This window comes from Camelus bactrianus, chromosome 32 (genome assembly GCF_048773025.1).
Source record: "Camelus bactrianus isolate YW-2024 breed Bactrian camel chromosome 32, ASM4877302v1, whole genome shotgun sequence".
Taxonomy (NCBI): domain Eukaryota; kingdom Metazoa; phylum Chordata; class Mammalia; order Artiodactyla; family Camelidae; genus Camelus; species Camelus bactrianus.
The window spans coordinates 8,849,379-8,876,355 of NC_133570.1; the positions used below are offsets into that span (position 1 = coordinate 8,849,379).

Here is a 26,977-nt window from a genome sequence, read left to right on the forward strand (position 1 = left end):
GAAACTAACAGCAGCCCAGTCCCCGGCAGCAGGAGAGACAGAGGCTAAGAGGCTTTGCCAGCCCGCTCTGCCTGCGCTGGCTCTCCTGCAAGGAGCATCGTGATGGCGCTCAGAGATACCCGAGCCAATCAACTGGACAAATTCATCGAAGACAACCTCCTGCCAGACACCCCTTTCCGCACCCAGGTCAGAGAAGCCGTCGACATCATCTGCACTTTCCTGAAGGAGAGGTGCTTCCGAGGGGCCGCACACCCTGTGCGGGTATCCAAAGTTGTGAAGGTGAGCCCGGGACTGCCTGGCCGGGGACAAGGTGGCTGAACCAGTAGGCATTTCCATAGAGACAGAGAGAGAGAGAGCAAAAGGTTGAGTTCTCCGGGGCTGAGGTTTCTGATTTATCTGGGCCAGAAATGTAACCACAGCTCGTGAAAACAGCTCCTGGGGGGAGGTCCTCCACCTGTAAGTGTTTACCAACTGCCCAGGTGAAGCCTGTCAACCACCTATGTCCCGTCCATTTCCGACGTAGGAAACCCGAAGCCCGGCTCTGCCAACCATCTGCTGATCAATGGCCAGGCTGGGGACTCACCATTTCTGCAGAGTCCCGAGCTGTTGAAAGTTTTGAAAGCAGATAGCACCTACTGGCTGTGAAACCTCGAGCAACTCACTTAACCTCTCTGTGCCTCAGTTTCCTCAGCCACAATTCCCAGTAGCTTACAGGGCTTGCAGATTAAGTAAAATACAGCATGTCACCCACCCGGCATGGGCCAGTCTATAGTATTAATAATACAGGATCAAAAGGACAGGGGGTACAGAACACAGACCCTCGAAAAAGGCAACCAGGTTGTGAATTGCATCTCTGCCACCCACTAGCTGTGTGGTTGGGCTGACACACAATCTCTCTCCGCATCTGTTTTCCCATCTGTAAAATGGGAACAAACAGTAATAGTAGGTAAATCACAGAGTCCCTGTGAGCATTCTAGGAGTTAAGTCTGGTAGTGCCCTCAGAACGGTGGCTAGCACTCAAAACTGTTAGTGATTGTTCTCAGCATTTTACATAGGGAGGCTCTTCTCAGTAATAAATGTTAGTCTTCGTTCTCATCACCTGTTTTAGGGTGGCTCCTCAGGCAAAGGCACCACCCTCAGGGGCCGGTCAGATGCTGACCTCGTCGTCTTCCTCACCAATCTCAAAAGCTTTCAGGAGCAGCTTCGTCGCCGTGGAGAATTCATCCAGGAAATTACAAGACAGCTGGAAGCCTGTCAGAGAGAGAAACGATTTAAAGTGAAATTTGAGATCCACAATTCGCCAAGGGCGAATCCCCGAGCTCTCAGCTTTATGCTAACATCCCCCCAGCTGGACCAGGGGGTGGAGTTCGATGTACTGCCTGCCTTTGATGCCCTGGGTGAGTGTTCCCGGCCATAAGGGGTTTCAGCTTTTGTCCTGTGTCAGGGCTTCCTTCTCCCTCTTTTCATGTTTCTGAGCAGAAATCTGCCTTTGTTCAAGAGTCTGTTGAAACAGGGCATCCCTTCAGCATGGTGGGGGAGATCTTAGCATCTGTCCCAGGGCAAGAATGACGAGGGTCCTACTCAGCCACCACAGCGACATTAAACAACAAATTGGTACAGTTGGGGGTGAGACATTTCTTATAGAAACCCTGCCAGGCTCACTAGTTCTACTTATGGCAAAGTGTGTGAATCTTATCTTCTAAAACTGAGGCAGCAACAGATGCAGCCTACTGCATATAAAACAGATGACTAACAAGGATTTACTGAATAGCACGGGGAACCATATTCAGTATCTTGTAATATTGAATATTTATATATAACTGAATCTGCTATACACCTGAAACTAACACAACATAAAATAAACTATACTTGTAAATAAACTATACTTCCATTTAAAAAAAGAACAGATAAATCCAAAAGAATCAGGCAGCATAGATCTGATGTAAACTCAATATGTTAATTTCATACTTTATCCAAAACATGAGAAAACCTCATTAAACATATGCTGAAGGTTGGAATTGATAGATAATGTGCAGGAACATTTGGACAGGAAGCAATCCATCTCTGAGACTCAATTTCCAGTGAGTGCAGTCAATGTGCGAGGCATCGTTCTATGGCCATGATTGAGACAGACAAGGAAACTTTCTCCTGGAGCCTAATAATAATAATGTAAACACCATAAGTGATAACTTGCTGTGACGAAAGCTAAACATAGGGATCCAACAGAGAGCAGTGGGGGCTTGGACGACTTTTTTAGATGGGGTGACAAGGAAAGACACATCTGACCCAAGGCCTGAGGGATGAGAAGAAGCCAACCATGGGAAGATCTAGGGGTTCCAGGACGAGGAAACAGCAAGTGCAAGGCCCTGAGACAGGAGTGAACTTGGTATATTCGAGGATGTGAAATAACCAGAGGAGTAAGTGGCAAAGGGGTGAAGACGGGAGGTGAGGGGGGAGGTGGCAGGAGACAGACCACACCAAGCCTCTAGGCTACCGTGAGGACTTGGGATTGTATTCAGATGACCTGGGAAGCAAGAAGTGGAATGATCAGAGTTTGAGAGGCCTCTGTGTGGGCTGGGAAGAGAATGGGCTGTGGAGGACCCAGAAAGGAGGCTGTTGCCATCTCTGCTGTGTCCAGGTGAGGAAGGATGGTGGCTCAGCCGGGGTGACAGCAATGAGGATGGGAGAAGGGAGGACTGGGGGTCGACCTCAGGCCTCCTAGCTCTGGGCCTGCTGACCTTTCCCCTGCACCCCGGGGCCCGTGAACTTGTCTCCCCAGGGTGGCTGAAAGATCCTCCAAGCAAAGCTGACATCTTCACCTTATGGATTCATTCCCAACAGGTCAGCTGACCAGAGGCTACAGACCCGACCCTAAAGTCTACATTCAGCTCATTGAAGAGTGTGAGTCCCTGGGGAAAGAGGGCGAGTTCTCCCCCTGCTTCACAGAGCTGCAGCGAGCCTTCCTGAGGGACCGTCCAACCAAGCTGAAGAGCCTCATCCGCCTGGTGAAGCACTGGTACCAGGAGGTACGGCCGCCCTATCCAGACAGGGAGAGAGGAGGAGGAGGACAGAGAGCAGGACGACAGTGAGGACAGGAGCAGGAGGGAGGGGAGGGGAGAGAGAGGTGTTGGGAGGCAGCAGGGATGAGGCAGGGGGAAGGGGAAGAAGGGAGGGGAGGGGAGAGGTGAGGAGGAGGGGAAGGAGGAGAGGAAAGGGAAAGGATGCGGAGGTAGGAGGAAGATGGACAGAGAGGAATGGAGTGGAGGGAAAAAGGAAGGATGGGAGAGGACAGTGGTCAAGGAGGGAGAGGACAGAAGGGACAGGAAGGCAGAGGGGCTGAGGTTGTGCGGAGGAGGGTAAAAGGAAGGGAGAAGGGTAGGGCCTGGGACAGGGATGGGTGTGTCCAGGTATCTCATTCCTCCTGGTCATCCTGTATCAGGAAATGACAACCCCATCTTTCCAGTTCATCTGGACAAAACCATGGGTCTGTCTTACCTTACACACACACACACACACACACACACACTCATCCAACCAGTCAGCAAATGACTTCGTCCTGTATCTAAAATACATCCACTGTCACCAACTGTCACCACCTCTATCACTGCCATCCTGGCCCAAGTCACTTGGAAGGCTCACAGGATCTGCCTTTGACCTCTCTGAACCCCCATCTCTGCCCCTTCACCATTCCCCCACACTGTGCCATCCCCCTTATTGTTTCTCCAAAAGGGAAGCTCTGCTCCAGCCTCAGGGCCTTTGCATGAGCTTGTTTGTTTATTGTCTGTCTCCCCACACACACAAAAAAAATGTCCATAAAAGAAGGAATTTGTATATTTTATTCACTGCTGTATCCTCAGAACCTAAAAGGGTGCCTGGCACATAATAGGTCCTCAGGAAGTAATTGTTCAATAAATTGAATGGAAACCCCACCCCACCCCCACCCCCACATCCTTCGGCCAACTTCCTAGCTGTCTGAATTTAGGCAAGTGACTTCACCGCTTGTGCTTCCTGTTTTCTCACTTGCAAAAAGTAACATCCTACAGCAGTAGTAAATCACATCCCATAGTGACCCCTGTATAGACTGTTTGGGGTGGTATGCACATTTTAACTGTATTAATTCCTGAAATCCAAGAGTATGGTATGTCTTTCCATTTATTTGTATCTTCCTCAGTTTCTCTCATTAATGTCTTAAACACTTCAGAGTGCACGTCTTTCAGTTCTGTGGTTCAGTTTACTCCTCGGTTTCTTTTTTTTAAATTCATTTTGATGCAACTGTAAATGAGATTGTTTTCAAATTTCTCTTTCTGATAGTTTGCCATTCATGTATAGAAATGCAATAGGTTTCTGTATATTATTTTGTATCCTGTAATATTCCTGTATTCAATGTGTCATTCTAAAAGTTTTTTGGTGGTGTCTTTAGGGTTTTCTATGTATAGTATCAAGTCACCTGCAAATAGCAATAGTTCAAATACTTCCTTTTAAATTTGGATGCATTTTGTGTATGTGTGTGTCTGATTGCTATGGTAGCACGTCTAATACTCTTTGGAATAAATATGGGGAGAGTGGGTATATTTGTCTTGTTCCTGATCTTAAAGGAAACGTTTTTAGCTATTTACCATTGAGTATGATGTTTGCTATGGGTTGGTCATATATGGCGTATATTGTGTTGAGTTATGCTTCCTCTATACCCATCTTATTGAGATTTTTGTATTAGAGGTGGATGTTGAATTTTCTCAACTAGTTTTCCTATATCTGTAGAGACGATCATATGATTTTTACCCTTGGTTTTGTTAATGCAGTATATCACATTGATTGATTTGTGGATATTGAACCATCCATGAATCTCTGGAATCAATCCAACTTCGTGACGGTGTATGATCTTTCAACATATTGTTAAATTTGCTTTGCTAATATTTTGTGGAGGGTTTTTGCATCTATGACCATCAGGCTGATAATTTTCTTTTTTTCTAGTAACTTTGGTTTTGGTATAAGGGTAATGTTCTCCTCATAGAATGAGTTTGGAATCATTTCTTAATCCTCAATTTTGTGAAATAGTTGGAGAAAAACAGGCATTAATTCTTCTTTTAAAAATGCTGCTGAACAAACACATTTTTCTAATTTTTTTTCCCCTTCTCAGTGTAAGAGGAGGAATGGGAAAGAAGGGGCACTGCCGCCTCAGTATGCCCTGGAGCTGCTGACAGTCTACGCATGGGAGCGAGGAAGCGGGAGCCCAGAATTCAACACGGCTCAGGGATTTCGGACAGTCTTGGAATTAGTCCGGAAGCATCAGGACCTTTGTATCTACTGGGAAAACTATTACAGCCTTGAAAACCCTATTATTGGACGTTACCTGAAGAAGCAGCTCGGGAAACCCAGGTACTGTGTCCCCGCATGGCTGAGCCCCCCACGTAAATGAACCCCTGCCCACAGCGGTGGCACCTTGGAAATGCAGGGAGTGGGAGGGCTCCCCATTTATTGGTCATCATCAATTACTAATCACTGTGCTGGGCACGTGACTCCTACCATCTGATTTAAATAATCACCTTGATCCCTGCGAGGCAGGCGCTATGCTAACCATTTTACAGATGACTGAGGTTTGGAGAAGTGCGAGCTTGCTGTAAGACTAACACACTGTAATAGAAGAGTAAAATGTGGGTTATTAACACTGACAGGTATTGACCTTCTGTTACGTTGCAGTCCCTGTGCTGAGCGTTTCGCGTGCTCGTCTAGCTCCTCCTATGACCACCTTTGAGGCAGGTTGCTTACATCTCCCCACTTCACGAATGAGGATACTGAGGATGAGAGATTCAAGTTAACTGCCCGAGGTCACAGTGCTAAGAAAGGGCAGAGGTGAGAGTCAAAGCCAGGTCCATGAAGACTCAAAAGAAAAGCTCTTTCTCCTTGTGATCAACACCCAGCATAGGGCAGGCACTCAGGACACAGCCCTGGGAGCCAAGCCCTGTGGGGCCCCTCCTGCTGCCTGTGTCCCAGCCTGCGCAAGGTTTGGTCTTTGCTCTGCCCGGAGCTCTGGCCTCCCAGAGACACCCCAAGACCTCACTTGGCCCTCTCTAACTGTTACTCTTCAGGCCTGTGATTCTGGACCCGGCTGACCCTACTGGAAACGTGGCTGGTAGAGACCCAGGCAGCTGGTGGCTACTGGCCCAAGAGGCGGCAATCTGGCTGCGGTATCCATGCCTTACGGAATGTAATGGGTCTCCTGTCAGCACCTGGGAAGTGCAGTGAGTCCTCCTGGTTTTTATTGTGAGCTGACACTGATCGTGCGTTATAATAACAACTTCGAGAAACTTTGTGTTAAAGTCATTTTCTCCTGTGTCTTTCTAATCTTTTAAAGGAGTTACTAGAAAATGTCATATTGCACCTTTGGTTTGCCTGATATGATGTTCTGCCCTAGAAGGTGAATCACTGGGTTAGGCAATGGGCTTACCAGTTTACATTGTCACTCTGTCACACTGTCTCAGTACGAAAAAAACAGCATCCCATTTACAAGCCTATCCTTTAAAAACTCCCATAAGTACCCAGCAAAGAACCAAGCACGTTCTTAGCACCGGGGTGGCTGGAGAACAGTCTTTGGCTTGTCCATCTCACTATTCCTCCTTTGAGTCCTCCAGCACCTCTGGGAGATAGGTTTTGTTCTTATTCTCATAATAAAAAATTGAGATGTGGGCACTCGCTCAGGATCTCCTGGCTAGTGAGAGACAAGAGCCTCAACTTGAACCCTGGTCCTTCTCACTCTGAAGCTCATGCTCCTAATCACCGTAGTGTGGTCTTCATGCATCTTCAGTCATGGAATTTCTATGCTTCCCTCTCGTGACCATGAGAAGGGATCCAGCAGAGCCCCAACTAGAGGGAGTGTAATCAGCTGAGGGCCCCAGCTTCTCCCTCTCAGATCCGCCTGCACGTTTACTGCCTCCCTGCAGCTCCCAGCCAATGACCGAGGGTGGCAGGGATATGAAGGCAGCCCCCTCCCTGCAAGACACAGGCCCCTCTGATGAGTGACCTTGGCTCCAGGGCGCCCCACTGGCCTCGCGGGATCTTCTCGAGACTGCAAACCAAACAGTCCTTCCATCTTTCCTTCACCCAGAGTCAGACTGGATCGGGGTTGTCAGCTTTCCCAGCCTCTCCCAGACCCCTGCCCAGTATCTCTCACGTGGGCGTTTCTCCCTGTCAAAATCCCTGACATTTAACTCTCCACTGGCATCTGCTCCTTGGAGTTACCCAGACCGACCCAAGCCCTTCTGCTGCCACCGTCTAGGTAGGTGTGGGCTGTTCCACAAATCCAGGCTGTGATAAAGGACTGAGGCCCACCCTGGTCATCTCAGTTCATCACCTCTTCTCAGTCAATGTCACTGCCGACCAGGCGGCTCCTAGAAGAGGCCACCACCTCCGCCTCTCTCCGCCCCATCTCCAACCTCACAGCTCCTCCTGGGCGGTCCTGCTGTCCTCATCAAGCCTTTCTCTTTTTGTATTTTCTGACGCTTTGACACCTGGGGCCTTGCTGATCCTGGACAGACCACCCTCCTGGGGCCCCTTACTTCCTAGACACAGCACCCAGCTCCCCAGAGAGCTTGCGTTTCCTAGGGACACCTGTTCAGCAATTCCAATCTGACCCACGGCCCAGACTCAGAGCCACTCTGGGCCACAATGCCACCTGCCCCGCTCACCCCAGGACCAGACAACTGAGGAAGACCCCCACTCTCCAGAGCCCACGTAGCTGAGTCACACTGGCCCAGCCAAAGTCTGCCTTCCCTGCCTGGCCTGGCCCCGGGAAAGGTCCCCATATAAGCTCTTGGCTGTGCTTCCTTCCAGCTCCCTCTGCCTCATGAAAGACCCTGGTGCTTCCCACGTGGCCCTGCGTGGCAGGCTGTCTCCTGCATGTACAAATCTGTGAGGGTCATATTGAGATATTGTCTTTAACGTCAGCACAATAAGTGTCACTGAAAAAAAAAAAAAAAAAAAGACTGAGAGTCCTGTAGTCTCTCCCTCCAACCTGTTACAGTTTGGGACTTGACTCTCCAGGCTTTTCTCTGACTCTGCCTATTTCCCTGTCTCTGTGGAGTTTTTCTAAAAATGGGATTCTGCTCCCTGTGGGATTGTGTTACATGCCTGGTCCCATTTATCACAGCTATCCCTCCACGCTGAGAGGAAAATATTGGAATCACATGTAAGGCCGGACTGTGTATTACAATCTGAGTGATCCACTTGCGTTGTTTTCTGAGAGTGTTTCATCATTATAAATGATGCTACAGTCATTAGTCCATTAACTGAATGAGTAAATACTCAAATGCTTAATTGAAAAGCCACATAGATCATGTGGTGGTACTATTTTTAATCTGGGGGGGGGGAACTCCCATTCTGTTCCCAGAGTAGCTGCACCGTTTTGCATTCCCACCGGCAGTGGACAGAGTTCCAGTTCCTCCGCATCCTCACCCACACATGGGTCTATATCAACACACACACATATGTATCTAATAGCTATGCTCACAGGTAAAAGAGATCCCCTATGATCTGGATTTCCATTTCCCTCAGTAATGCTGAGCATCTTTTTCATATACCTACTGGAACCTGCAAACCTTCTTTGGAGAAATAAGTCTTTTCAAGACTTTAGCCGATTATTCATCAAGATTTTGCTTATTTGCTATCAGGTTCCCAAGCTCCTTGTTATTTTGCGAATAAACCCCTTACCGGATATATGGTTTGAAAATATTTTCTCCCTTTCCATTGGCTGCTTTTCTACTTCATTGGGTGTTTGTTGTTTTTTTTTTTTTAATTTCCTGTGTAGGAACTTTTTAGTTGGATGTAGTTCTACTTGTCTGTTTTTGTTTTATTACCAGCGCTTTGCATACACAGTCAACTAATCTTTGGTGAGTTTGTCAAGAATACAGAAAGGGGGAAGGACAGTCTCTTTGACAGTCAAGCTAGGAAAACTGGAATGCCACATGCAAAAGAATAAAATTGGACCTGTTTCCTACAACATACACAAATATCAACTCAGAATGGATAAAGTCTTAAGCATAAGACTTGAAACTGTAACACTCCTAGAAGAAAACAAAGGGAAAGTTCATGACATTAGATTTGGCAGAGATTTTACAAATATGACACAAATAAAACACAGGCCACAAAAGGCATCCCATTTTATACGGTGTGAGGTAGGGACCCAGCACCACTTCTTCTACCTGGATGCCCAGATATCCCAGCAGCATTTGTTGAAGGGACCATCCTGTCCCCACCACTCTGTGAGGCCACCTGTGACATATGTCCAGAGACTGCCTAGTTGTGAGTCTGTTTCTGGACTATGTTCTCATCCATTGGTGAATTTTGGTATCCTTGAGTTTATAGAATCTTGACTAATTACTCTAGCCTGGTATTCTTAATTTCTTGTAGAAAACTCTGTTCTCTTTCTATCAAAAATCAATGTCTTCTCATGGCTCTTTTTATTTCTATGTTAATATTATACTAACATCATTCTCTGTTTATATAATACTAATATACTATTTCTACATTAACGTCACCCAAATGCAGGAGGCATTTGATTAGAATTCCATAAGTTAGTCCAGGAAAAATGGCGTCGATGTAATATTGAGAATCCCAATCCATAAACTTGGAGCTTCTTTCCATTGCTTTTACTCTTCTTTCATGACTGTAACTAAGTTTTCTAGTTGATCGCTGCATTGGTCTTCTATGTGTTTTGTCATATTATTCCTAGACATTTTTTCTTGTTCGTGTACTTAGTATGTTTTGTTTCATTTCATTTTGTAATGGTTGGTCTCAGGAAGACTAAATGTTTTCAGTAAGTGTATTTGCTTGTAGCTTTATGAGTGATCTTTATACTTCTCTGAATTTTCTGGCTTTATTAACTTGTTGCTGTGAATTTATTTTACTTGTATTAACACAAGAAACAATAAAGCAACTTTCTTTCAAAGCCTTTTTTGATAAGCCTTTGTCAGCTGAGGTCTGACAGTGTGTGCAAAGCTCGCAGACCTACGTTCTAGAAAGCTCTAGGGTGCCGCAGTTTGGAGCTGCTGGTTCAAGGACAATTTCAGAAGGTTTGGAAACAGAGGAGCATGTGTGTAAGGGATGACGGGAATGCTGGTATGAAACTCAAGCACCCGAGTCATCAGCTCCTGATTCCCAAGGGACAAGACCCCATTCTGGGCAACTTCCCGCTGAGGAAAGGAAACTGAAAAGGACTAAGGTTGAGGCAGCAGAGATGAGGGTGGAGGCCTCTGAGATGTGTTGTCTGAGATGCCTGGTCCCTCGGCTCCACCAGGGGGCGCAGAGTGATGTGCTGCCCGCCTCCCATGCCCTGGGTGAGGGCTCCCAGCCACGTGGGAGTCAGGGCTTCTTTCTCTCTCTCTATTCACACTGCTGAGCAGACGTCTCCCACAGTTTGAGAGCCTTACCGAAACAAGATGTCCCTTCAAAGTAGAGAAGAGAGCATAGTATCTCTCCTGGGACAAGAATGATCCAACCATGCAAGCGACGGTGAACAGCAAATTGGCACAATTTGGGCGCAAGACCTCTCTTAGAGAACCCAGGCCAGGCTTACTTGGCTGGCTTAGGGCAAAGCGTGTCAACTTTCTCTTTCTAGCAACGGGGGAGCATTGATCTGTCCCCTGCACCTGGGGGTCTGAGAAGCGCACGTCTGTGGGGTTTGCTGCATTGGAAGCACTGTAACAACACCCAGCAGTATCGCTATGAATAATTACCATCACTGTCTTCCTCCTGGCAAACAGTGTGCATTCGTGGTCTCTCCAGCCTGCGAGATCCTTCCTCCTGTTTCCCCTTCCCAAAGGCCTCTCCTGATAATAGAAAGCAAACCTCCCTTAAGGTCACGGCTAAAGGCAGGCCGGTCTGAACTTTGCTCCAGATTCTGTCAAGTGAGGATCTACTTAACAAAAGAACACACGTCAGGGATGAGTCTGATTTGTAGTAATTGGCCTTTATTTTCTCACACTGTGCATGAGAGAACATGAGCTCATGGGCTCCTGCCCCTTAAATGTCCCTAACCCCTTACATCCCAGCCACATGCAAGTTGCTTTTCCTAAATCGTTCTCCCCACCACCCCTTTTCCCATCCACCCAACCCTCCAGAAGCAGCAGAGTTGCAGCAGCCAGAAGCTGCGCTGGTCATTGTGAAAAAAGGGACCAGGAGGCCTTTAACCAGTTTAAGATCCAATAAAGATTTGATAGAGTCAGGTTTGCCCTTTATATTTGCCCAGCATTTGGTACCTTTCAAAGCCCCTATTGCGTCTCTTCTTTAAGATTGTCCTCAAAAGCAGTTGTGGGCGTGAGAAAGAAAAGTCTGCCCTCTTTACAGATCAGGACACTGAGGCACACCCAATCACACTCGTGTTGAAAGCTGCACAGCCCAGGGCAGTTTGAAACTTTTCCGTCAACCTAAAACTGCTTTAGAAATAAAGTCTGTTTATCGAAAAAGTAAAAAGTACATGATGATGCCATTAAAAAAAATAAGAGAGACTGTGTTTCTATGTATGTGTGCATGAACCTAGAAAAATATCCAGAAAGATCTACACCAAAATATTTATATTGTACCCTTTAAGGTTTATATCATGGATGGGTTTTATAGTTCCTGATTTTTCTGACTTTGAGTCTGTTTGCAGTACACACTACTGATGCTGTAAAGCTCATAGGAAACTATAAAATAATTGTGTCGGCAACAAAAGAAAGGAAAGGAAAGCAGAAATCTGTCTTCATTCATGACTTCTCTTGGATGAAGCACGAACTTGAGTTAAAAAGTACATTTTCAGAGGGCAGTCTGGAGAAAGGCCAGACATTCCAGGCTGCCTGTTGAAGGCAGAGAATAAGTCCGGGAGAGTAGAGGAAGCAGCTGGGGGACCAAACATGGTTTGCGGTCAAAGGAGTGTTTGATTTGCTAGAAGTCAGAAACTCAGGGCAGAGCTCTTCCACGGAAGCGAAACTAAGAGCAGCCCAGACTCAGAGCAGAGCTCCTCCTTTCCAAGGAAACGAAACTAACAGCAGCCCAGTCCCCGGCAGCAGGAGAGACAGAGGCTAAGAGGCTTTGCCAGCCCGCTCTGCCTGCGCTGGCTCTCCTGCAAGGAGCATCGTGATGGCGCTCAGAGATACCCGAGCCAATCAACTGGACAAGTTCATCGAAGACAACCTCCTGCCAGACACCCCTTTCCGCACCCAGGTCAGAGAAGCCGTCGACATCATCTGCACTTTCCTGAAGGAGAGGTGCTTCCGAGGGGCCGCACACCCTGTGCGGGTGTCCAAAGTTGTGAAGGTGAGCCCGGGACTGCCTGGCCGGGGACAAGGTGGCTGAACCAGTAGGCATTTCCGTAGAGACAGAGAGAGAGAGCAAAAGGTTGAGTTCTCCGGGGCTGAGGTTTCTGATTTATCTGGGCCAGAAATGTAACCACAGCTCGCGAAAACAGCTCCTGGGGGGAGGTCCTCCACCTGTAAGTGTTTACCAACTGCCCAGGTGAAGCCTGTCAACCACCTATGTCCCATCCATTTCCGACGTAGGAAACCCGAAGCCCGGCTCTGCCAACCATCTGCTGATCAATGGCCAGGCTGGGGACTCACCATTTCTGCAGAGTCCCGAGCTGTTGAAAGTTTTGAAAGCAGATAGCACCTACTGGCTGTGAAACCTCGAGCAACTCACTTAACCTCTCTGTGCCTCAGTTTCCTCAGCCACAATTCCCAGTAGCTTACAGGGCTTGCAGATTAAGTAAAATACAGCATGTCACCCACCCGGCATGGGCCAGTCTATAGTATTAATAATACAGGATCAAAAGGACAGGGGGTACAGAACACAGACCCTCGAAAAAGGCAACCAGGTTGTGAATTGCATCTCTGCCACCCACTAGCTGTGTGGTTGGGCTGACACACAATCTCTCTCCGCATCTGTTTTCCCATCTGTAAAATGGGAACAAACAGTAATAGTAGGTAAATCACAGAGTCCCTGTGAGCATTCTAGGAGTTAAGTCTGGTAGTGCCCTCAGAACAGTGGCTAGCACTCAAAACTGTTAGTGATTGTTCTCAGCATTTTACATAGGGAGGCTCTTCTCAGTAATAAATGTTAGTCTTCGTTCTCATCACCTGTTTTAGGGTGGCTCCTCAGGCAAAGGCACCACCCTCAGGGGCCGGTCAGATGCTGACCTCGTCGTCTTCCTCACCAATCTCAAAAGCTTTCAGGAGCAGCTTCGTCGCCGTGGAGAATTCATCCAGGAAATTACAAGACAGCTGGAAGCCTGTCACAGAGAGAAAAAGTTTAAAGTGATGTTTAAGATCCACAATTCGTCATATGCAAATCCCCGAGCTCTCAGCTTTGCGCTAACATCCCCCCAGCTGGACCAGGGGGTGGAGTTCGATGTACTGCCCGCCTTTGATGCCCTGGGTGAGTGTTCCCGGCCATAAGGGGTTTCAGCTTTTGTCCTGTGTCAGGGCTTCCTTCTCCCTCTTTTCATGTTTCTGAGCAGAAATCTGCCTTTGTTCAAGAGTCTGTTGAAACAGGGCATCCCTTCAGCATGGTGGGGGAGATCTTAGCATCTGTCCCAGGGCAAGAATGACGAGGGTCCTACTCAGCCACCACAGCGACATTAAACAACAAATTGGTACAGTTGGGGGTGAGACATTTCTTATAGAAACCCTGCCAGGCTCACTAGTTCTACTTATGGCAAAGTGTGAATCTTATTCGTGTAAAAATCAGGCGGCATAGATCTGGCATAAACTCAATATGCTAATTGCCTCTTTTATCTAAAACCTGAGGAAGCTTCATGAAGCCTCTGCTGAGGGTTAGAATCTACTGATCATCTGCAGGAACATTTGGACAGGAAGCAAGACCTGCCAGAACCTCAATTTCCACATTAGGAAACCTGGGACACTGCAGTACTGATGTCACACTGTTGTCTCCAGTATTAGGAGATTGTCTCCATTCAGCCCTTACACAGGGCCTGGCACATAGTGGGTTTTCAAAAATGTGAGTTCCCCAACTGTGCATCAAGGCACTCCAAGACACCACAGTGACTCACAGGGGTGAGCAAAATCAAGGGGAGAGTTCAGCTTTAAAAGTTTTAAGGGAAACATAGTGATATCAGTCAGACCCCAGGAAAACTAGATGTGTGGACTAAACTACCTACGCACAGCTGCTTGGGATTTCTTTGGGCCTAGAGGACGGGTAGGGAACACACTGAAACTCTAAAGGCAGCGGTAAATGAGACTGTTTGGGAATTTCTCCTTGTTGCCATGTCCTGTGTGGGATGCTGGGGTACAGTGGTTGCCAAGAAGTAGGAGAGAGAGCAAGAAGGGGTCGGGGGTATGCCAGGCAGAGGGTCGAGTACAGACAAAGAGCTGGAGGTCAGAAGAGATCAGAGTGTGGTGGGGGAATGGCAGGACCCTGAGGATGAATGGAGGGGAGGGGGCAAGGACCAGGTGACCGAGAAACGAGCCAAATCAGCTGATCCTGCAGAAGCCTGTAGCCTTAGGAATCGGTTTCTAAACACAGTGGATAGCTGTGGAAGATTTTAAGTGGTGAAGTAACACGATCCCGCTTGTGGTTTAGGATGGTTGAGGGGGAAACTGATTGGAAGAGAGGCATCCAATCAATAACCATCAGCACAGATTATCCACTGAGCACCTACTGTGTGCACGGCAGAGTCCCATGATCATGAATGAGCCAGACAAAGGAACTTCTCTCCTGGAGTCCAACAATAAAAAGATCCACAAGATGAATGCAGTGATACTTGCTGTAAAAATTAAACATGATGCTCCTAGAGCGTGATGGGGCTGGGAAGGCTTTTTTTAGACAAGGCAACAAGGGAGGGGACATCTGACCCGAGGTCCGAGGGATGAGAAGAAGCCAACAATGGGAAGATGTAGGGGTTCCAGGAGGAGGAAGCAGCAAGTGCAAAGGCCCTGAGACAGGGACGTGGCTCGAGCTTGAGGCACGCAGGGCTGGAGACGCTGGGTACTCGGGACACAGAGCAGCTCGGAGGCGATGAGTAATAGCTCTTCAAGTCTGCAATAAAAAATGGCCTCCAATAAAGCTACATTGCAAAAAATGGGAAAGAAACAGAATGGAAAGAGTTAAAAAGTCGAAGAGGCAGAGCCTGAGGAATTTGTGGTGGAAAAAGTGCTGGGCTGTCGTTCTTAATTCTCAAAAAGCTGGTAAAGAAAAAGATGGAACAAAAAGAAAATCTTTATCCAACAGTAAATCGGATGATAGCAAATCAAAGAAGGAAAGAGATGCTGCTGATAAACCAAGAGGCTTTGCCAGAGGTCTTGATCCAGAACGAATAATGGGTGCCGCAGACAGCAGTGGAGAATTAATGTTTCTCATGAAGTGGAAAGGTTCAGATGAGGCGGACTTGGTGCTGGCAAAGGAGGCAAATATGAAGTGTCCTCAAATTGCAGTCGCTTTTTATGAAGAGAGACTAACCTGCCATTCTTGTCCAGAGGATGCAGCTCAGTAATTGTTTGCATTGCTTTTTATATATATTATATATATATAAAATCTGGGTCTTGGGTTTTTGATTTATTAGTGTGAAGAAATATTAATATTCTAACAAAAATCAAGTTTGATATGTTCGTTTTGAAATAGTATTGGGGAAGTTGTTGGGTTTTTTTTTTTGCATCTATAGCACTGGTAACTTTGAACAAATAAAAGCTTTCTGTAGTTGCTTCCTTTAGCAGAAAAAAAGACTTGATATATTATTATTATTATACTATTTTTATTATATTATTTCCTCTGCATTAGGGAATAGCTTTTCTAAATGTTGGGGGAAATCCCTAGTCATTACTCAATCAGAATTTACATTTAACTCATATGCCTAAGGACCATTCTTGGTTTTGTGTGCATATATATATATAATACATATGTAAATGGTTTTCTTTTCATTGTTTTTGTTTGTTTGGTTTTAATACATTTACCAAAACAAACAGTATTTCACAACCGTGGATAAGCCCATGTTTCTAGGATTCCATTATTTTGAGCAATCTAATAAATCACTTCAAGTTAAGTTGAAAATTTTTGAAGCCTTAACTTTTCAAATTAGATAAGTAATCTTCTAATTAATTGGACAGTTTAAATAGAATGTAAACAATTTAAATTGGACAGTTTTTTAAAGCAGCCATTTCAGAATCCGTATCCATATCTATAGTCATATAAATGCAATTTTATTTGCAAAACCCCTGAAAGAAAACTTTTATCACTACTGACAACTTCCCCATCACCCAAATGAAAAAATTAGACAAATTCTGGTGTTTTTTAATTAGCCAAGCAAGACTTACTTAAATGGACATTTAAGGGTTCCTTCTGGTGAACTGTTCCTTTACAGGAGATTGAAGTCCCTGTGCTATATTTACTGAAAGCTCGCGATCCATGGAATGTGTAAGACTTGTTCATGGAAACCTAATCAGATGGTTAGAGATGCTGTCAATTTAGGATCTGCAGGAATAAATGAGTGAACAGACGTTTGTAATCTAAACTCTTGACCTGCATGCTTTTTCTTTACTCTAACCCATTCCTTACATTGTACGTTCTCAGTATTTGGGTTATTGGTTCAGCAGAAGCCAGGAAAAACAGTAACTTTGTAGTAATCAGAATGTTACTCAACTGTATATTGTTTACTTTATTGTGAATACTGGTGAACAGTGGTCAATAAATAGTTTTATATTCCTTAAAAAAAAAAAAAGACCCTGAGACAGGAGTGAACTTGGTATATTCGAGGATGTGAAATAACCAGAGGAGTAAGTGGCAAAGGGGTGAAGACAGGAGGTGAGGGGGGAGGTGGCAGGAGACAGACCACACCAAGCCTCTAGGCTACCGTGAGGACTTGGGATTGTATTCAGATGACCTGGGAAGCAAGAAGTGGAATGATCAGAGTTTGAGAGGCCTCTGTGTGGGCTGGGAAGAGAATGGGGTGTGGAGGACCCAGAAAGGAGGCTGTTGCCATCTCTGCTGTGTCCAGGTGAGGAAGGATGGTGGCTCGGACTGGGTGACAGTGGTGGGGATGGGAGAAGGGAGGACTGGGGGTCGACCTCAGGCCTCCTAGCTCTGGGCCTGCTGACCTTTCCCCTGCACCCCGGGGCCCGTGAACTTGTCTCCCCAGGGTGGCTGAAAGATCCTCCAAGCAAAGCTGACATCTTCACCTTATGGATTCATTCCCAACAGGTCAGTTGACCAGAGGCTACAGACCCGACCCTAAAGTCTACATTCAGCTCATTGAAGAGTGTGAGTCCCTGGGGAAAGAGGGCGAGTTCTCCCCCTGCTTCACAGAGCTGCAGCGAGCCTTCCTGAGGGACCGTCCAACCAAGCTGAAGAGCCTCATCCGCCTGGTGAAGCACTGGTACCAGGAGGTACGGCCGCCCTATCCAGACAGGGAGAGAGGAGGAGGAGGACAGAGAGCAGGACAACAGTGAGGACAGGAGCAGGAGGGAGGGGTGGCCTAGAGGGAGGGGAGGGGATAAGGATGGGGTGGGGACAACGCCATCCTTCCAGTTACTCTGGCCAGAACCATAGGTCACCTTTGATTTCTTCACACACACCCATCCAACCAGTCAGCAAATGATACTCATCCTGTATGTAACATATACCATAATCCATAAATTGTCACCACCTCTATCACTGCTACCCTGGTCCAAGTCACTTGGGAGGCTCACAGGATCTGCCCTTGACCTCCTGAGCCCCCATCTCTGCCCCCTCACCACTCCCCTAGGCCATGCTCTCCTCTGTTAGTCCTCCAAGGAGATGCTACTCCAGCCTCAGGGCCTTTGCATGTGCTTACTTGCGTGCACATAATGGGAGCTCAGTACATAATTAGTGGATGCATTAGTGAGTGCTGTATGCCCACACAGACACTACAAACACAGACACACACACTTCTGTTCGCTTCAAAATAACTGTCTGGCTTTGGGCATGTGAGTGAACGTCCCTGAGCTTCCTGTTTCCTCATTAGCAGACAGCCACATGGCACAGCAATAGGGAACCACATACCAAGAGTGTCTGGCAGAGTTCGTCCTAATAAATGTGCTTTCTCTGAGATGCTGCAAGAGAACATACCCTAAAAGCTAACGTGGACTGTGTGCCTGCCTCGCCACAGTTCATCCTTTGTGGATGTGACATTCGTTTCTGTTTACTTGTAAATAGCCCATATTTAAGCACTGTGGTGCTTCTGTGAGCTGGGTAAGGGTAGGTATTATTAGTAACCCCATTTTACAGAAAGAGAAACTGAGCATCAGAAGACACTTTCAGCTAATAAGCAGCAAAACGAAAACATGCATCTGGGTCTTCTGATGGAAGGTTTGGCCTAATACATAATAAGCATTCTATATCATTTTAGATGAATAAATTGAGTTATAGAAAATAATTCAGGATAACCTTCCTACTTTAAAAACAACACTTTAGGCAAGGTAAGACAAGCATTTATTTGCTAGACGTTTCAGTTCACTCTCCAGGCATTATGATTATGGTGCCTGTGCACTTTAGAACTTACAAAAGTGGTTCCTGACAAATGCAACCCTGTTCTCCAGGACATAGTAACCTCTTGAGAACATTTTCGTGATGAGGGACTGTTGCAGAAAAGTGTGTTATAGCTCAGCGTTACAGCTGATTGTTACAGCTCAGTCGTGACAGCGATCCAGGCAAGACACAAGCAGCACTCAGGCAGTTGGAGAACTAGAGTTTGTTACCCTAATGGGCCCAGAGGACTTAACACTGGAAGCTCTGGACCGTATCTGTGCATTTACACAGGCTTTTATAGGCTGCCAGTTTACACTTTGCAACATTATATGCAAATAAGGTATAACAAAAGTTGACTAATTAGAAACAAGCTTTGTAGAAATGGACCAATCAGGAGTGAGAGAAATAACCAATCAGGAGTGAGCTCCATGCAAATGAAGTACTACAAATGGACCAATCAGGAGTTAGCTCAGGGCACCAATAGAATTTTAGGGGTAAGTTCCACTCTCCTAGAAGTAAGCGTTTCAGAGCCAAAAAGTGAGATAATGCGGCTGGGCCAGGGAACCGGATGGTGCTGGCAGGAGAGTAGTGGCCCTGCCTGGGGGTCCTGCCGGTCTTTTTTATGGGGCTTCCCACCTCAGGACTAAGATACACTGGTAATGATCGGAAAGAAGCCAGGAATACTAGGTGTTTTCCAATGAGCAAGACAGTTCTGCTTAGCAAAAAAAAAACTCTTTATTTCCTTCTTTCTTTTTAATTCCTTCCTATTCTGATGTACATTTTACTACTACACAAACAAACAAATCTTTTTAAAAAAGAAAAAAGTTTCAAATTCAAGTTTTGTGGATTCATTACCATTTGCCTTTTTATTGTTGTCGGTCATCACTCTGGGTGTTTTGTTTCTTTGTGTGTCTGGTTATTTACGTGCTGGTCATTGTACATGAAAATTATTTGTGAAAGAATTGGAGGCTTTGGATTAAATATCTTCCTCAAAGAAAAAAAAAACTTGTTTGCTTCTCTAGGCTCTCAGGAACACAAGTCCTTATTCTCAGTTACTTTTCATAGCATCCTTCTGAGGTCCGTGCTAATATTACTATTCACTTGGCAGAGGAGAACAATGAGGCGCCAAGAGTCGACCCTGTCTGCTCTCAGAATCAGACAGTAGTGGAGCCAGGATTCAAACCCACATCTCTCAGAATCCAGAGCCCAGGCCTTTCACCAGGGGTCAGTTGCTTTACACAAAAGCCGGACAGACCTGTTTTTTCTGATTGTTCTTCCTCTCAGTGTAAGCAGCAGCTTGGGAAGCCACTGCCGCCTCAGTATGCCCTGGAGCTGCTGACAGTCTACGCTTGGGAGCAAGGAAGCGGGAAGACAGAATTCAACACGGCTCAGGGATTTCGGACAGTCTTGGAATTAGTCCGGAAGCATCAGGACCTTTGTATCTACTGGGAAAACTATTACAGCCTTGAAAACCCTATTATTGGATGTTACCTGAAGAAGCAGCTCGGGAAACTCAGGTACTGTGTCCCCGCATGGCTGAGCCCCCCACGTAAATGAACCCCTGCCCACAGCGGTGGCACCTTGGAAATGAAAGAAGTGGGAGGGCTCCGCATTTATTGATCATCATCGATTACTAATCACTGCGCTGGGCACATGACTCCTACCATCTGATTTTAGTTATTTAGTTACTTTGATGGAGGCACTGCGGGTTGAACCCAGGACCTCGTGCGTGCCAAGCACACACTGTACCACTGAGCTGTACCCTCCCCCACAACTACCATCTAATTTTTTAAAAAATGTGTGCACAACCCTGTGGGGCAGGCACTGTGCTAACTACTTAACAGATGGGTAAACCAAGGTTCTGAGAGGTAGGGAACTTGTCAAAACCTTAACAGAAATGAGCAAAACGGCTGAAATTTCACCTAAAACACCAACAGCTGCAGCAACAATGACAGTTGCCACCAGGGATTAGGAGCTTGCTCTGAGACTAACACAGTTTTGTAGAGGAGGAAAAATAACGCTTATTATAACTGATATGTGTTGACTTACCGTGTTCCAGCAAGTCCGCTGAGCGTTCACACGCTCGTCTAGGTCCTCATGCAGCATCCTTTGAGGTAGGCGTGTACCGCTTTCCCCTTTTCACCAATGAGGGCACTGAGGATCGGGGGTCAAGGGACCTGCCCCAGGTCACACCACTAAGAAGGGGCAGGGGAGCGATTCGAACCCAGGGCTCTCAAGGCCCCAAGGCAAGGCTCCTCCTCCTGCTCACAGTCCTCCTGAGGGCAGGCAGTCAGGGCACAGCCCAGGCAGCAGTGCCCCCGGGCCCCTCCCGCTGCCCTGAGCCCCAGCCTGCGCCAGAGCCTCTCCACCCCCAGACACAGCCCCCGCTCCTCACCTGTCTCTCTCTAACGTTGCTTTTCAGGCCTGTGATTTTGGACCCGGCGGACCCTACAGGAAACATCGGCGGGGGAGACCCACGCAGCTGGCAGCGGCTGGCGGAGGAGGCTACAGCCTGGCTGAGTTACCCGTGCTTGAAGAAATGGGATGGGTCCCCAGTGGACTCCTGGCATGTGCCGGTGAGACCTTCCTCCCTTCTGCCCTGCACACCCCACGCCCCAGCACCACACAGCGTGGGCGGTGGGGTGAGAGACCACTTCCTTCCAAAGACATTGCCTCTGCTGGAGGTCGCCACATTCATACAGTTCCAGGATGCACTCTCTATTTTATAACCATCGGGCCCCATTCAGAGGGTTCCCGGATTTTTCGCATCCCTTATCCAGAGTTCCTTCTTCAATTAGTGCCCCCTTGGCTGGAAGTAACTTTTTTAACACCTCCGGCTGGCTCATCCACTAAGAAGAAATACACACAGTAACAACCACTTCTGAATGAATACCTACCTGCTTTGGGTTCAGTCTCTGTCCTAAGCCCTTTAAAACACATTATCTCATTAAATCCTCACTACACCCCCCTGAGATGTGTGTTGTGCTCCCATCTTACAGATGAGAACAAGGGGCTCAAAGAGGTGCAGTCACCTGCCCAAGGCCGCTCAGCTAGGGAGTGGTAGAGCTGGGCGGCCACCCCAGTGGATCACACGCCAGTGCTTATTTCACTGCCTGGTAGCCTCCAGGGTCACGTGACAAACGAGGCCCAGAGTAGCCGAGGACGGGGGCGTGGCACACAGCCAAGTAGGGACAGAGGGCCCAAGCTTGGTCTCCCCACTACAAGAGCCGAGGTCTTTCTCATGTAGGGTGGGGAGGGTTGATGATGCCCTAGGTGGGTTTCCTAGGAAACAGACCGTGGGATGAAGTTTAGAGTGCACAGTGTTTCAGGGGGCCCTTGGCACCAACACCTGTGTAAAGGAGGGGAATGAAGCAGCCCAAGGAGAGGTGCAGCTGGAACGCAGCCCAGTGACAATCTCAGCCCCCCTGCCCCCCACCCTTCAGGGAGCCGTGGAGATCCAGTGGCCATTAGAGTTGTCCTGCAGAGGAACAAGGTGGCCAGGTCTGTATTCCCCGACATGGATCAGCCACTGAGTGTGGACACCTCAGGGGCTGGGGTGGCCTTCCTCAAGGGGATCCAGGGGGCATGTCCGTGTCCAGCAGAGATGCTCACTGAGAGCCGGTGCCAAGGTGGGAGGACCAGCTCTCCAGTGTGATCGTGTGCTTTACCCTTGCAGCCCAGGAAAGACAGTTACTGGACACATGAGGCCTGTGATGATTGTCAGCACTGGGAATTCTCTCCAAGACCCATTACACTCCAGGGAGGGCGCCCTCCCTTGGAGGAAGAGAACTGGAGCTGTGTCATCCTCTGAACACCGGAGGATTTTAAAGGCAAGTTCTCCAGAGCCACCTGGGCCAGCCCCGTCATTTCTAGGGGTGGAGTTGGGGGGTGGTCCTTGATCTGTAGAGGGCAGAGAGTTGGTGTCAGACCTGGGACCACAAATCCAGGTCCCCTGGCCCCCACCCTTCCCACTGTTCTCCGCTGTCTTCTTTTGAAGGTAGGCTTTCCCCAAGGCCCCCTCCCCACTGGAGCCTGTCCTCTGACAATATTCTCAGAGAGACAACAGGAGAGGCTTTGGCCAAAGAGTGGAATCTCAGCCTTGACTTTCTTCTGTGTACCTGGTGGGAGGGTTAGGGTCTAATTTATAGTCCATAACAATAGAAATAATAGCAAATGCCATTCAGTGGGTGTTAATTAACGACAAGGCACAGAGCCAAGATGTGCATCTGCATGTTGTATGTGTGTGCTGTGTATTCACTGATTCAGCTGCCCTGTGGGATACAGTGGTCACTAACCACATAAGGCTGTTGGGCACTTGAAACATAGCTGGACCAAATCAAGATGGGCTGATCTGTATACTTTTCTGAATTTTCTGGTTTTATTAATTTTTTGCTGAAAATTTATACCACTTATATGACTGCAAGAAACAATGAAGCAATTTTTCCTGCAAAAAAAAAAAAAAAAAGGTTAATGAGTACTTCCGCTGAGCTCTGATAACGTGTGCAAAGTCGGCAGGACCAGGTTCTAGAAAGCTCTGGGGTGCTGGTATTGGGAGCTGCTGGTTCAAGTCCAAATTCCTGAGACTTGGAAACAGAGGAGCAAGTGTGTAGGGGTCAATGGAAATGCTTATATAAAAATTGAAACCTAAAAACTGAAGTCCTGAGTTTCTGATTCTCCAGAGGTAAAACCCCAGTCTGGGCAACTTCCTGCCAAGGAAAGGAAACTGGGCGGAGCAGATGTTTAGCCAAAGGAGATAAGGGTGAAGTTGTAGAAGGAGATTAGGACTAGCTGGTAGGCTATCAAAGAGGGGAAAATGCATATTCAGTGGAAATCCAGGGTTGCAGTAGGAACCCCAGTGTGCTTAGCTTCGTGCTGAGCTCCCCACAGCTCATCAGGAGCTGGGTTTTAATGTACTGCCACCTCTGAGGTCCTGGGTGCGTGTTCCCAGATACCCCCTCATCCTCACACAAACCCCATCGCTGCCCACCCCTCACCTGCGTCTGCAAGATGCCGGGGCACCTCCCTGCAGCTCCTCAGAGCCCTTCCCACCCTGCACAGGGACCCTCTACTTCCTGTGTTTTGGGCTGGATCCAGTCCCAGATCCAACCCCTTTATCCAATCCCGTATCTCCCTCAGCGGCTTCAGTCTCCATTTCACCCAAGGTACCTCGACGTAGGAGCCAGCAGCACTGTTAATTGTCTTCATCTCTTTCCTGTTCTTTCCAGAGGTCTTGGGTGAGAGTTGAGGACCCGTGCCGATGATCAGTCCACCATCGTGATCCAATTCTTGAACCTTCTGCTTTCTACCTTCTTAAAAACTCATCGAATGTGTTCTGGCCCCTTGGTGGCTTGCTTCCTCAATCTCAAACCTGTTGAGTCACACGGTACTTTTAACACACATTTGCTGTCATTTCAGTAGGCTCTTGAGTGTGTGTGCAGCCTACCATCTCAAATGGAAGATTTCTAAAGTGACCTGTGAATCTGGAAGATGACTATGACTAATGGGGTGAGCAGGAAAGTCACGGTTTTATGTCTGAAGTCACCTGGCTTGCATTCCCTCTGCAACATCCAGTCTTCTTCCTGTACTTGAATGCCTCCCGTGATGTAGCACTCACTACTCAAAATATAAACTGGGTGTACACACTGACAGTCTACCATCTCTCCTGCGACTTCACCACGACCTCTGAAACTCACCATCTGACCACATCTACGTCCTTTCAGTTAAGGTGGATTTCAGGAAGCCTTTGTTAGCTTTGTCTCCTGACATGTACTCAGAGGCAGAGTAAACACTGGATTCCTGACCTGATGGGACAGAGGACGAATGAGTTTTTGAGTGAGCTAGGGAGGAGGAGAGGGACTCTGGCATGGGCCTGGCCTGCCAAAGAGCTCAAAGGTGCAGATTCTGATCACCTGGCTGGAGGGGCAGCGGGGAAACAGACGCGGCCAAAACAGGAAGGGACAGGCCACCATGAAGATGGCAGCAGCCAGGGACGGCCACGTAGCTTTACATCTTCACGCTGAGGGCACCTGCTGCCTAGTTCTCTGCCGGCCTCACAGGGATTTACCTGTTACAGCTTCATCAGGTTTTAGTACGTAACTGTGTGTGAGAGTTGCCACTGTAAACTGATTTTCCTTTCTCATTTTTCCTCTTTACAAAAAAATTCCTTGTCACAGCTATAGAGAACAAACTAGTGGTCACCAGTGGGGAGAGAGGAGAAGGGAGAGGGGCCAATATAAGGGTAGGGGATTACGAGGTACAAACTATCAGGTATAAAATAAGCTTCCAGGATATATTGTGCAACACAGGGAGGATAGCAAATATTTTATAACTATAAATGGAATATAACCTTTAAAATTGTGAATCACTATACTGTATAACCTGTATCTTATATAATGTTGTGTATCAACTACACTTCAATAAAAATTTTAAAAAAAATTCTTTTACATGCAATATAATGTATACGTGCAGTCAATCTGTAATAATTCTACCTAATAAAACTTCAAAAAGGAAAATAAATTCTTAATGCTTACAGATAGACTTTAAAATGATGTGTTAGAAGTTTTAAAAAAAACAGAATGTTTGTTGGGATTGCCCTAAGTGTATAAATTAGTGACGGAGAACTGGCAGCCACACCCCTGTGGCTACTGGACAGTCAGCTGCAGTTCAGAGGACACAGCTCTCAGAACGAGCCACCTAGGCCAGCGCCCGAAATCCAGGGGCAGACCCGCTTGCCAGTTGCCTGCCTGGCTTCACCCTTCTCACAGCAGTGGCTAGTGCTGTGACCCAGGGGAAAATTTTTTTAAAGCTAAACCTGATCAATCAGCAATTGAAATCCAAGCATAAGCGTCAGAGGTGCCCCCTTGGTGGCCTGTGAAGAGGCCCCCTTCCTCTGCAGCCAGAAGGCAGAGAGAAGTAACTGAGTCCAGAACTGAATCCCCAGAGATGCAGAACTCCAGAGGAAGTGTTGGCATTTTAAAATTTTCACTTTGATTTTTTCATTTTTATAAAATTCTTACTGAAATGTAAGTCACATGCCATAAATTTCACCTTTTAAAGGGTCCCATTCAGTGGTTTGAATATAGTCACGAGGTTTGTATTCATTGTATTCACATGGTGAGCCGTATCATAAGATACACTCATGGTACAAAGTCCAGAACATTTTCATCTCCTCCCGAAAGAAACCTGAAACCCAGTAGCAGTCACTCACTCCCTCTTCCCTCCAACCCCTTTCCCCTAATCCCCGCCAACCACTAATCTGCTTTCTGTCTCCATTACAGCGTTTCATAGACGTGAATCCTACAACGTGTGACCCTTTGTGTCCGGCGTCTGTCACTTAGCATTAGGTTTTCAAGGTTCATCCATGTTTACGGCGTATATCAGTGCGTCATTCAATTTCACCACCTGAAATCAATGCAATGTTGTTACACTTCAATTTAAAAAAAAAAAAAAAAAAAAAAGATGACCTCCAGCCCCCTGTGAAATGTTTGCTTAACAAAGACTCACAGAGCCCTAGCCATGAGCTGGGTCCTGTTCTAAGCACTTTACAAGCATTTAATCCTTGCAGTTAAGCCCACGAGAGGCACTGTTGCGATCCCCACTTTACAGATGGGGAGATCAAGGCACACAAAGACACAGATCTAGCATGGAGCAGGCTCTCATAATCCAGCTCCAAAAGCTGCATTATTAACCACCGGGATTCCTTCAGAGCAGCAGAAACACCCACAGCTGCGGGGGGCGGGCAAGACGCTGGAAGGAGGGAGTCCGCAGGGAAGGCTGTGAAGTTCCTTTCCTCCTGGCGGGAGTTTCTGTTTTCCGGCTCCTGGCACAGGAGTTTCTCCTTCTCTTCTGCCTCCCGCCCGGGCCTGGCCGTTAGCTGTCCGCTCAGCAGCCAGCCAGAGCCACGGGAAAGTGGGAGTCCCAGCTCTGCTCACTGCCTGCTCAGAAGCTGCGCGAGTTTATCCAGAACAAGCTGAGGCCCTAGGAAGACTGTCAGGGACAAATCGACCAGACCGCGGATGCCAGCTGTCCGAGCCGTTCCCGCTGGTGGTAGCCAAGGCCAATGTGAGTAGAGAGCTGGGATCTGGGCTTCCGAGATCCAGAAGGCAGAGCGACTTGGTGCTGAGCACCTACTGAGTGCCAGGCTCCGGGCCCACAAGACGTCATCTTCTCTTCCCCACACTCTAGTGAGATGCTGGGATCTGGTGTAGTGTTTAGGGGTACAGCCTGGGGAGTGCTGCCCTTTACTACTGTGTGAACCGGGGCAGGTTGCTTAACCTCTCTGTGCCTCAGTGTCCAAATCCATAAAATGGGAGAGGAATACTACTCATCACAAAGTGTTACAAGGCTTCTTGCACAGCGTTTGGTACATACTTAGTGCAATCAATTAACTGTGATTGCTATTATGGTTTTTAATTGTTCCCATTTTACAAAGGAGTAAATTGAGGCCATAAAACTTCAGTAAAACTACCCAAGGATGCTCTGCGATTTCTCAGCAGTAAGCAGGTGGGGGGCTCTC

General features: G+C 47.3%; 1 protein-coding gene across 1 annotated transcript; it reads left to right on the forward strand.

The window, feature by feature from the left end:
• Nucleotides 1-24,108, forward strand: OAS1 (2'-5'-oligoadenylate synthetase 1). Its single transcript, XM_074355948.1, has 12 exons — nt 1-279; nt 1,109-1,397; nt 2,842-3,026; nt 5,138-5,376; nt 6,087-6,240; nt 12,058-12,285; nt 13,113-13,401; nt 17,176-17,360; nt 19,747-19,979; nt 20,885-21,038; nt 22,139-22,292; nt 23,688-24,108. Exons 1-11 carry the CDS (start codon nt 103-105, stop codon nt 22,271-22,273), a joined length of 2,268 nt encoding a protein of 755 aa, XP_074212049.1. The 5' UTR covers nt 1-102; the 3' UTR covers nt 22,274-22,292; nt 23,688-24,108.
• The last annotated feature ends 2,869 nt before the right edge of the window (nt 24,109-26,977 follow it).

Coding starts and splice junctions, on each gene's coding strand:
- OAS1 (XM_074355948.1), top strand. CDS start 103: ATGGCGCTCAGAGATACCCGAGCCAATCAACTGGACAAATTCATCGAA. Junction 5,377..6,086: donor AAGCAGCTCGGGAAACCCAG/GTACTGTGTCCC, acceptor GTTACTCTTCAG/GCCTGTGATTCTGGACCCGG. Junction 6,241..12,057: donor TCAGCACCTGGGAAGTGCAG/TGAGTCCTCCTG, acceptor AGAGGCTAAGAG/GCTTTGCCAGCCCGCTCTGC.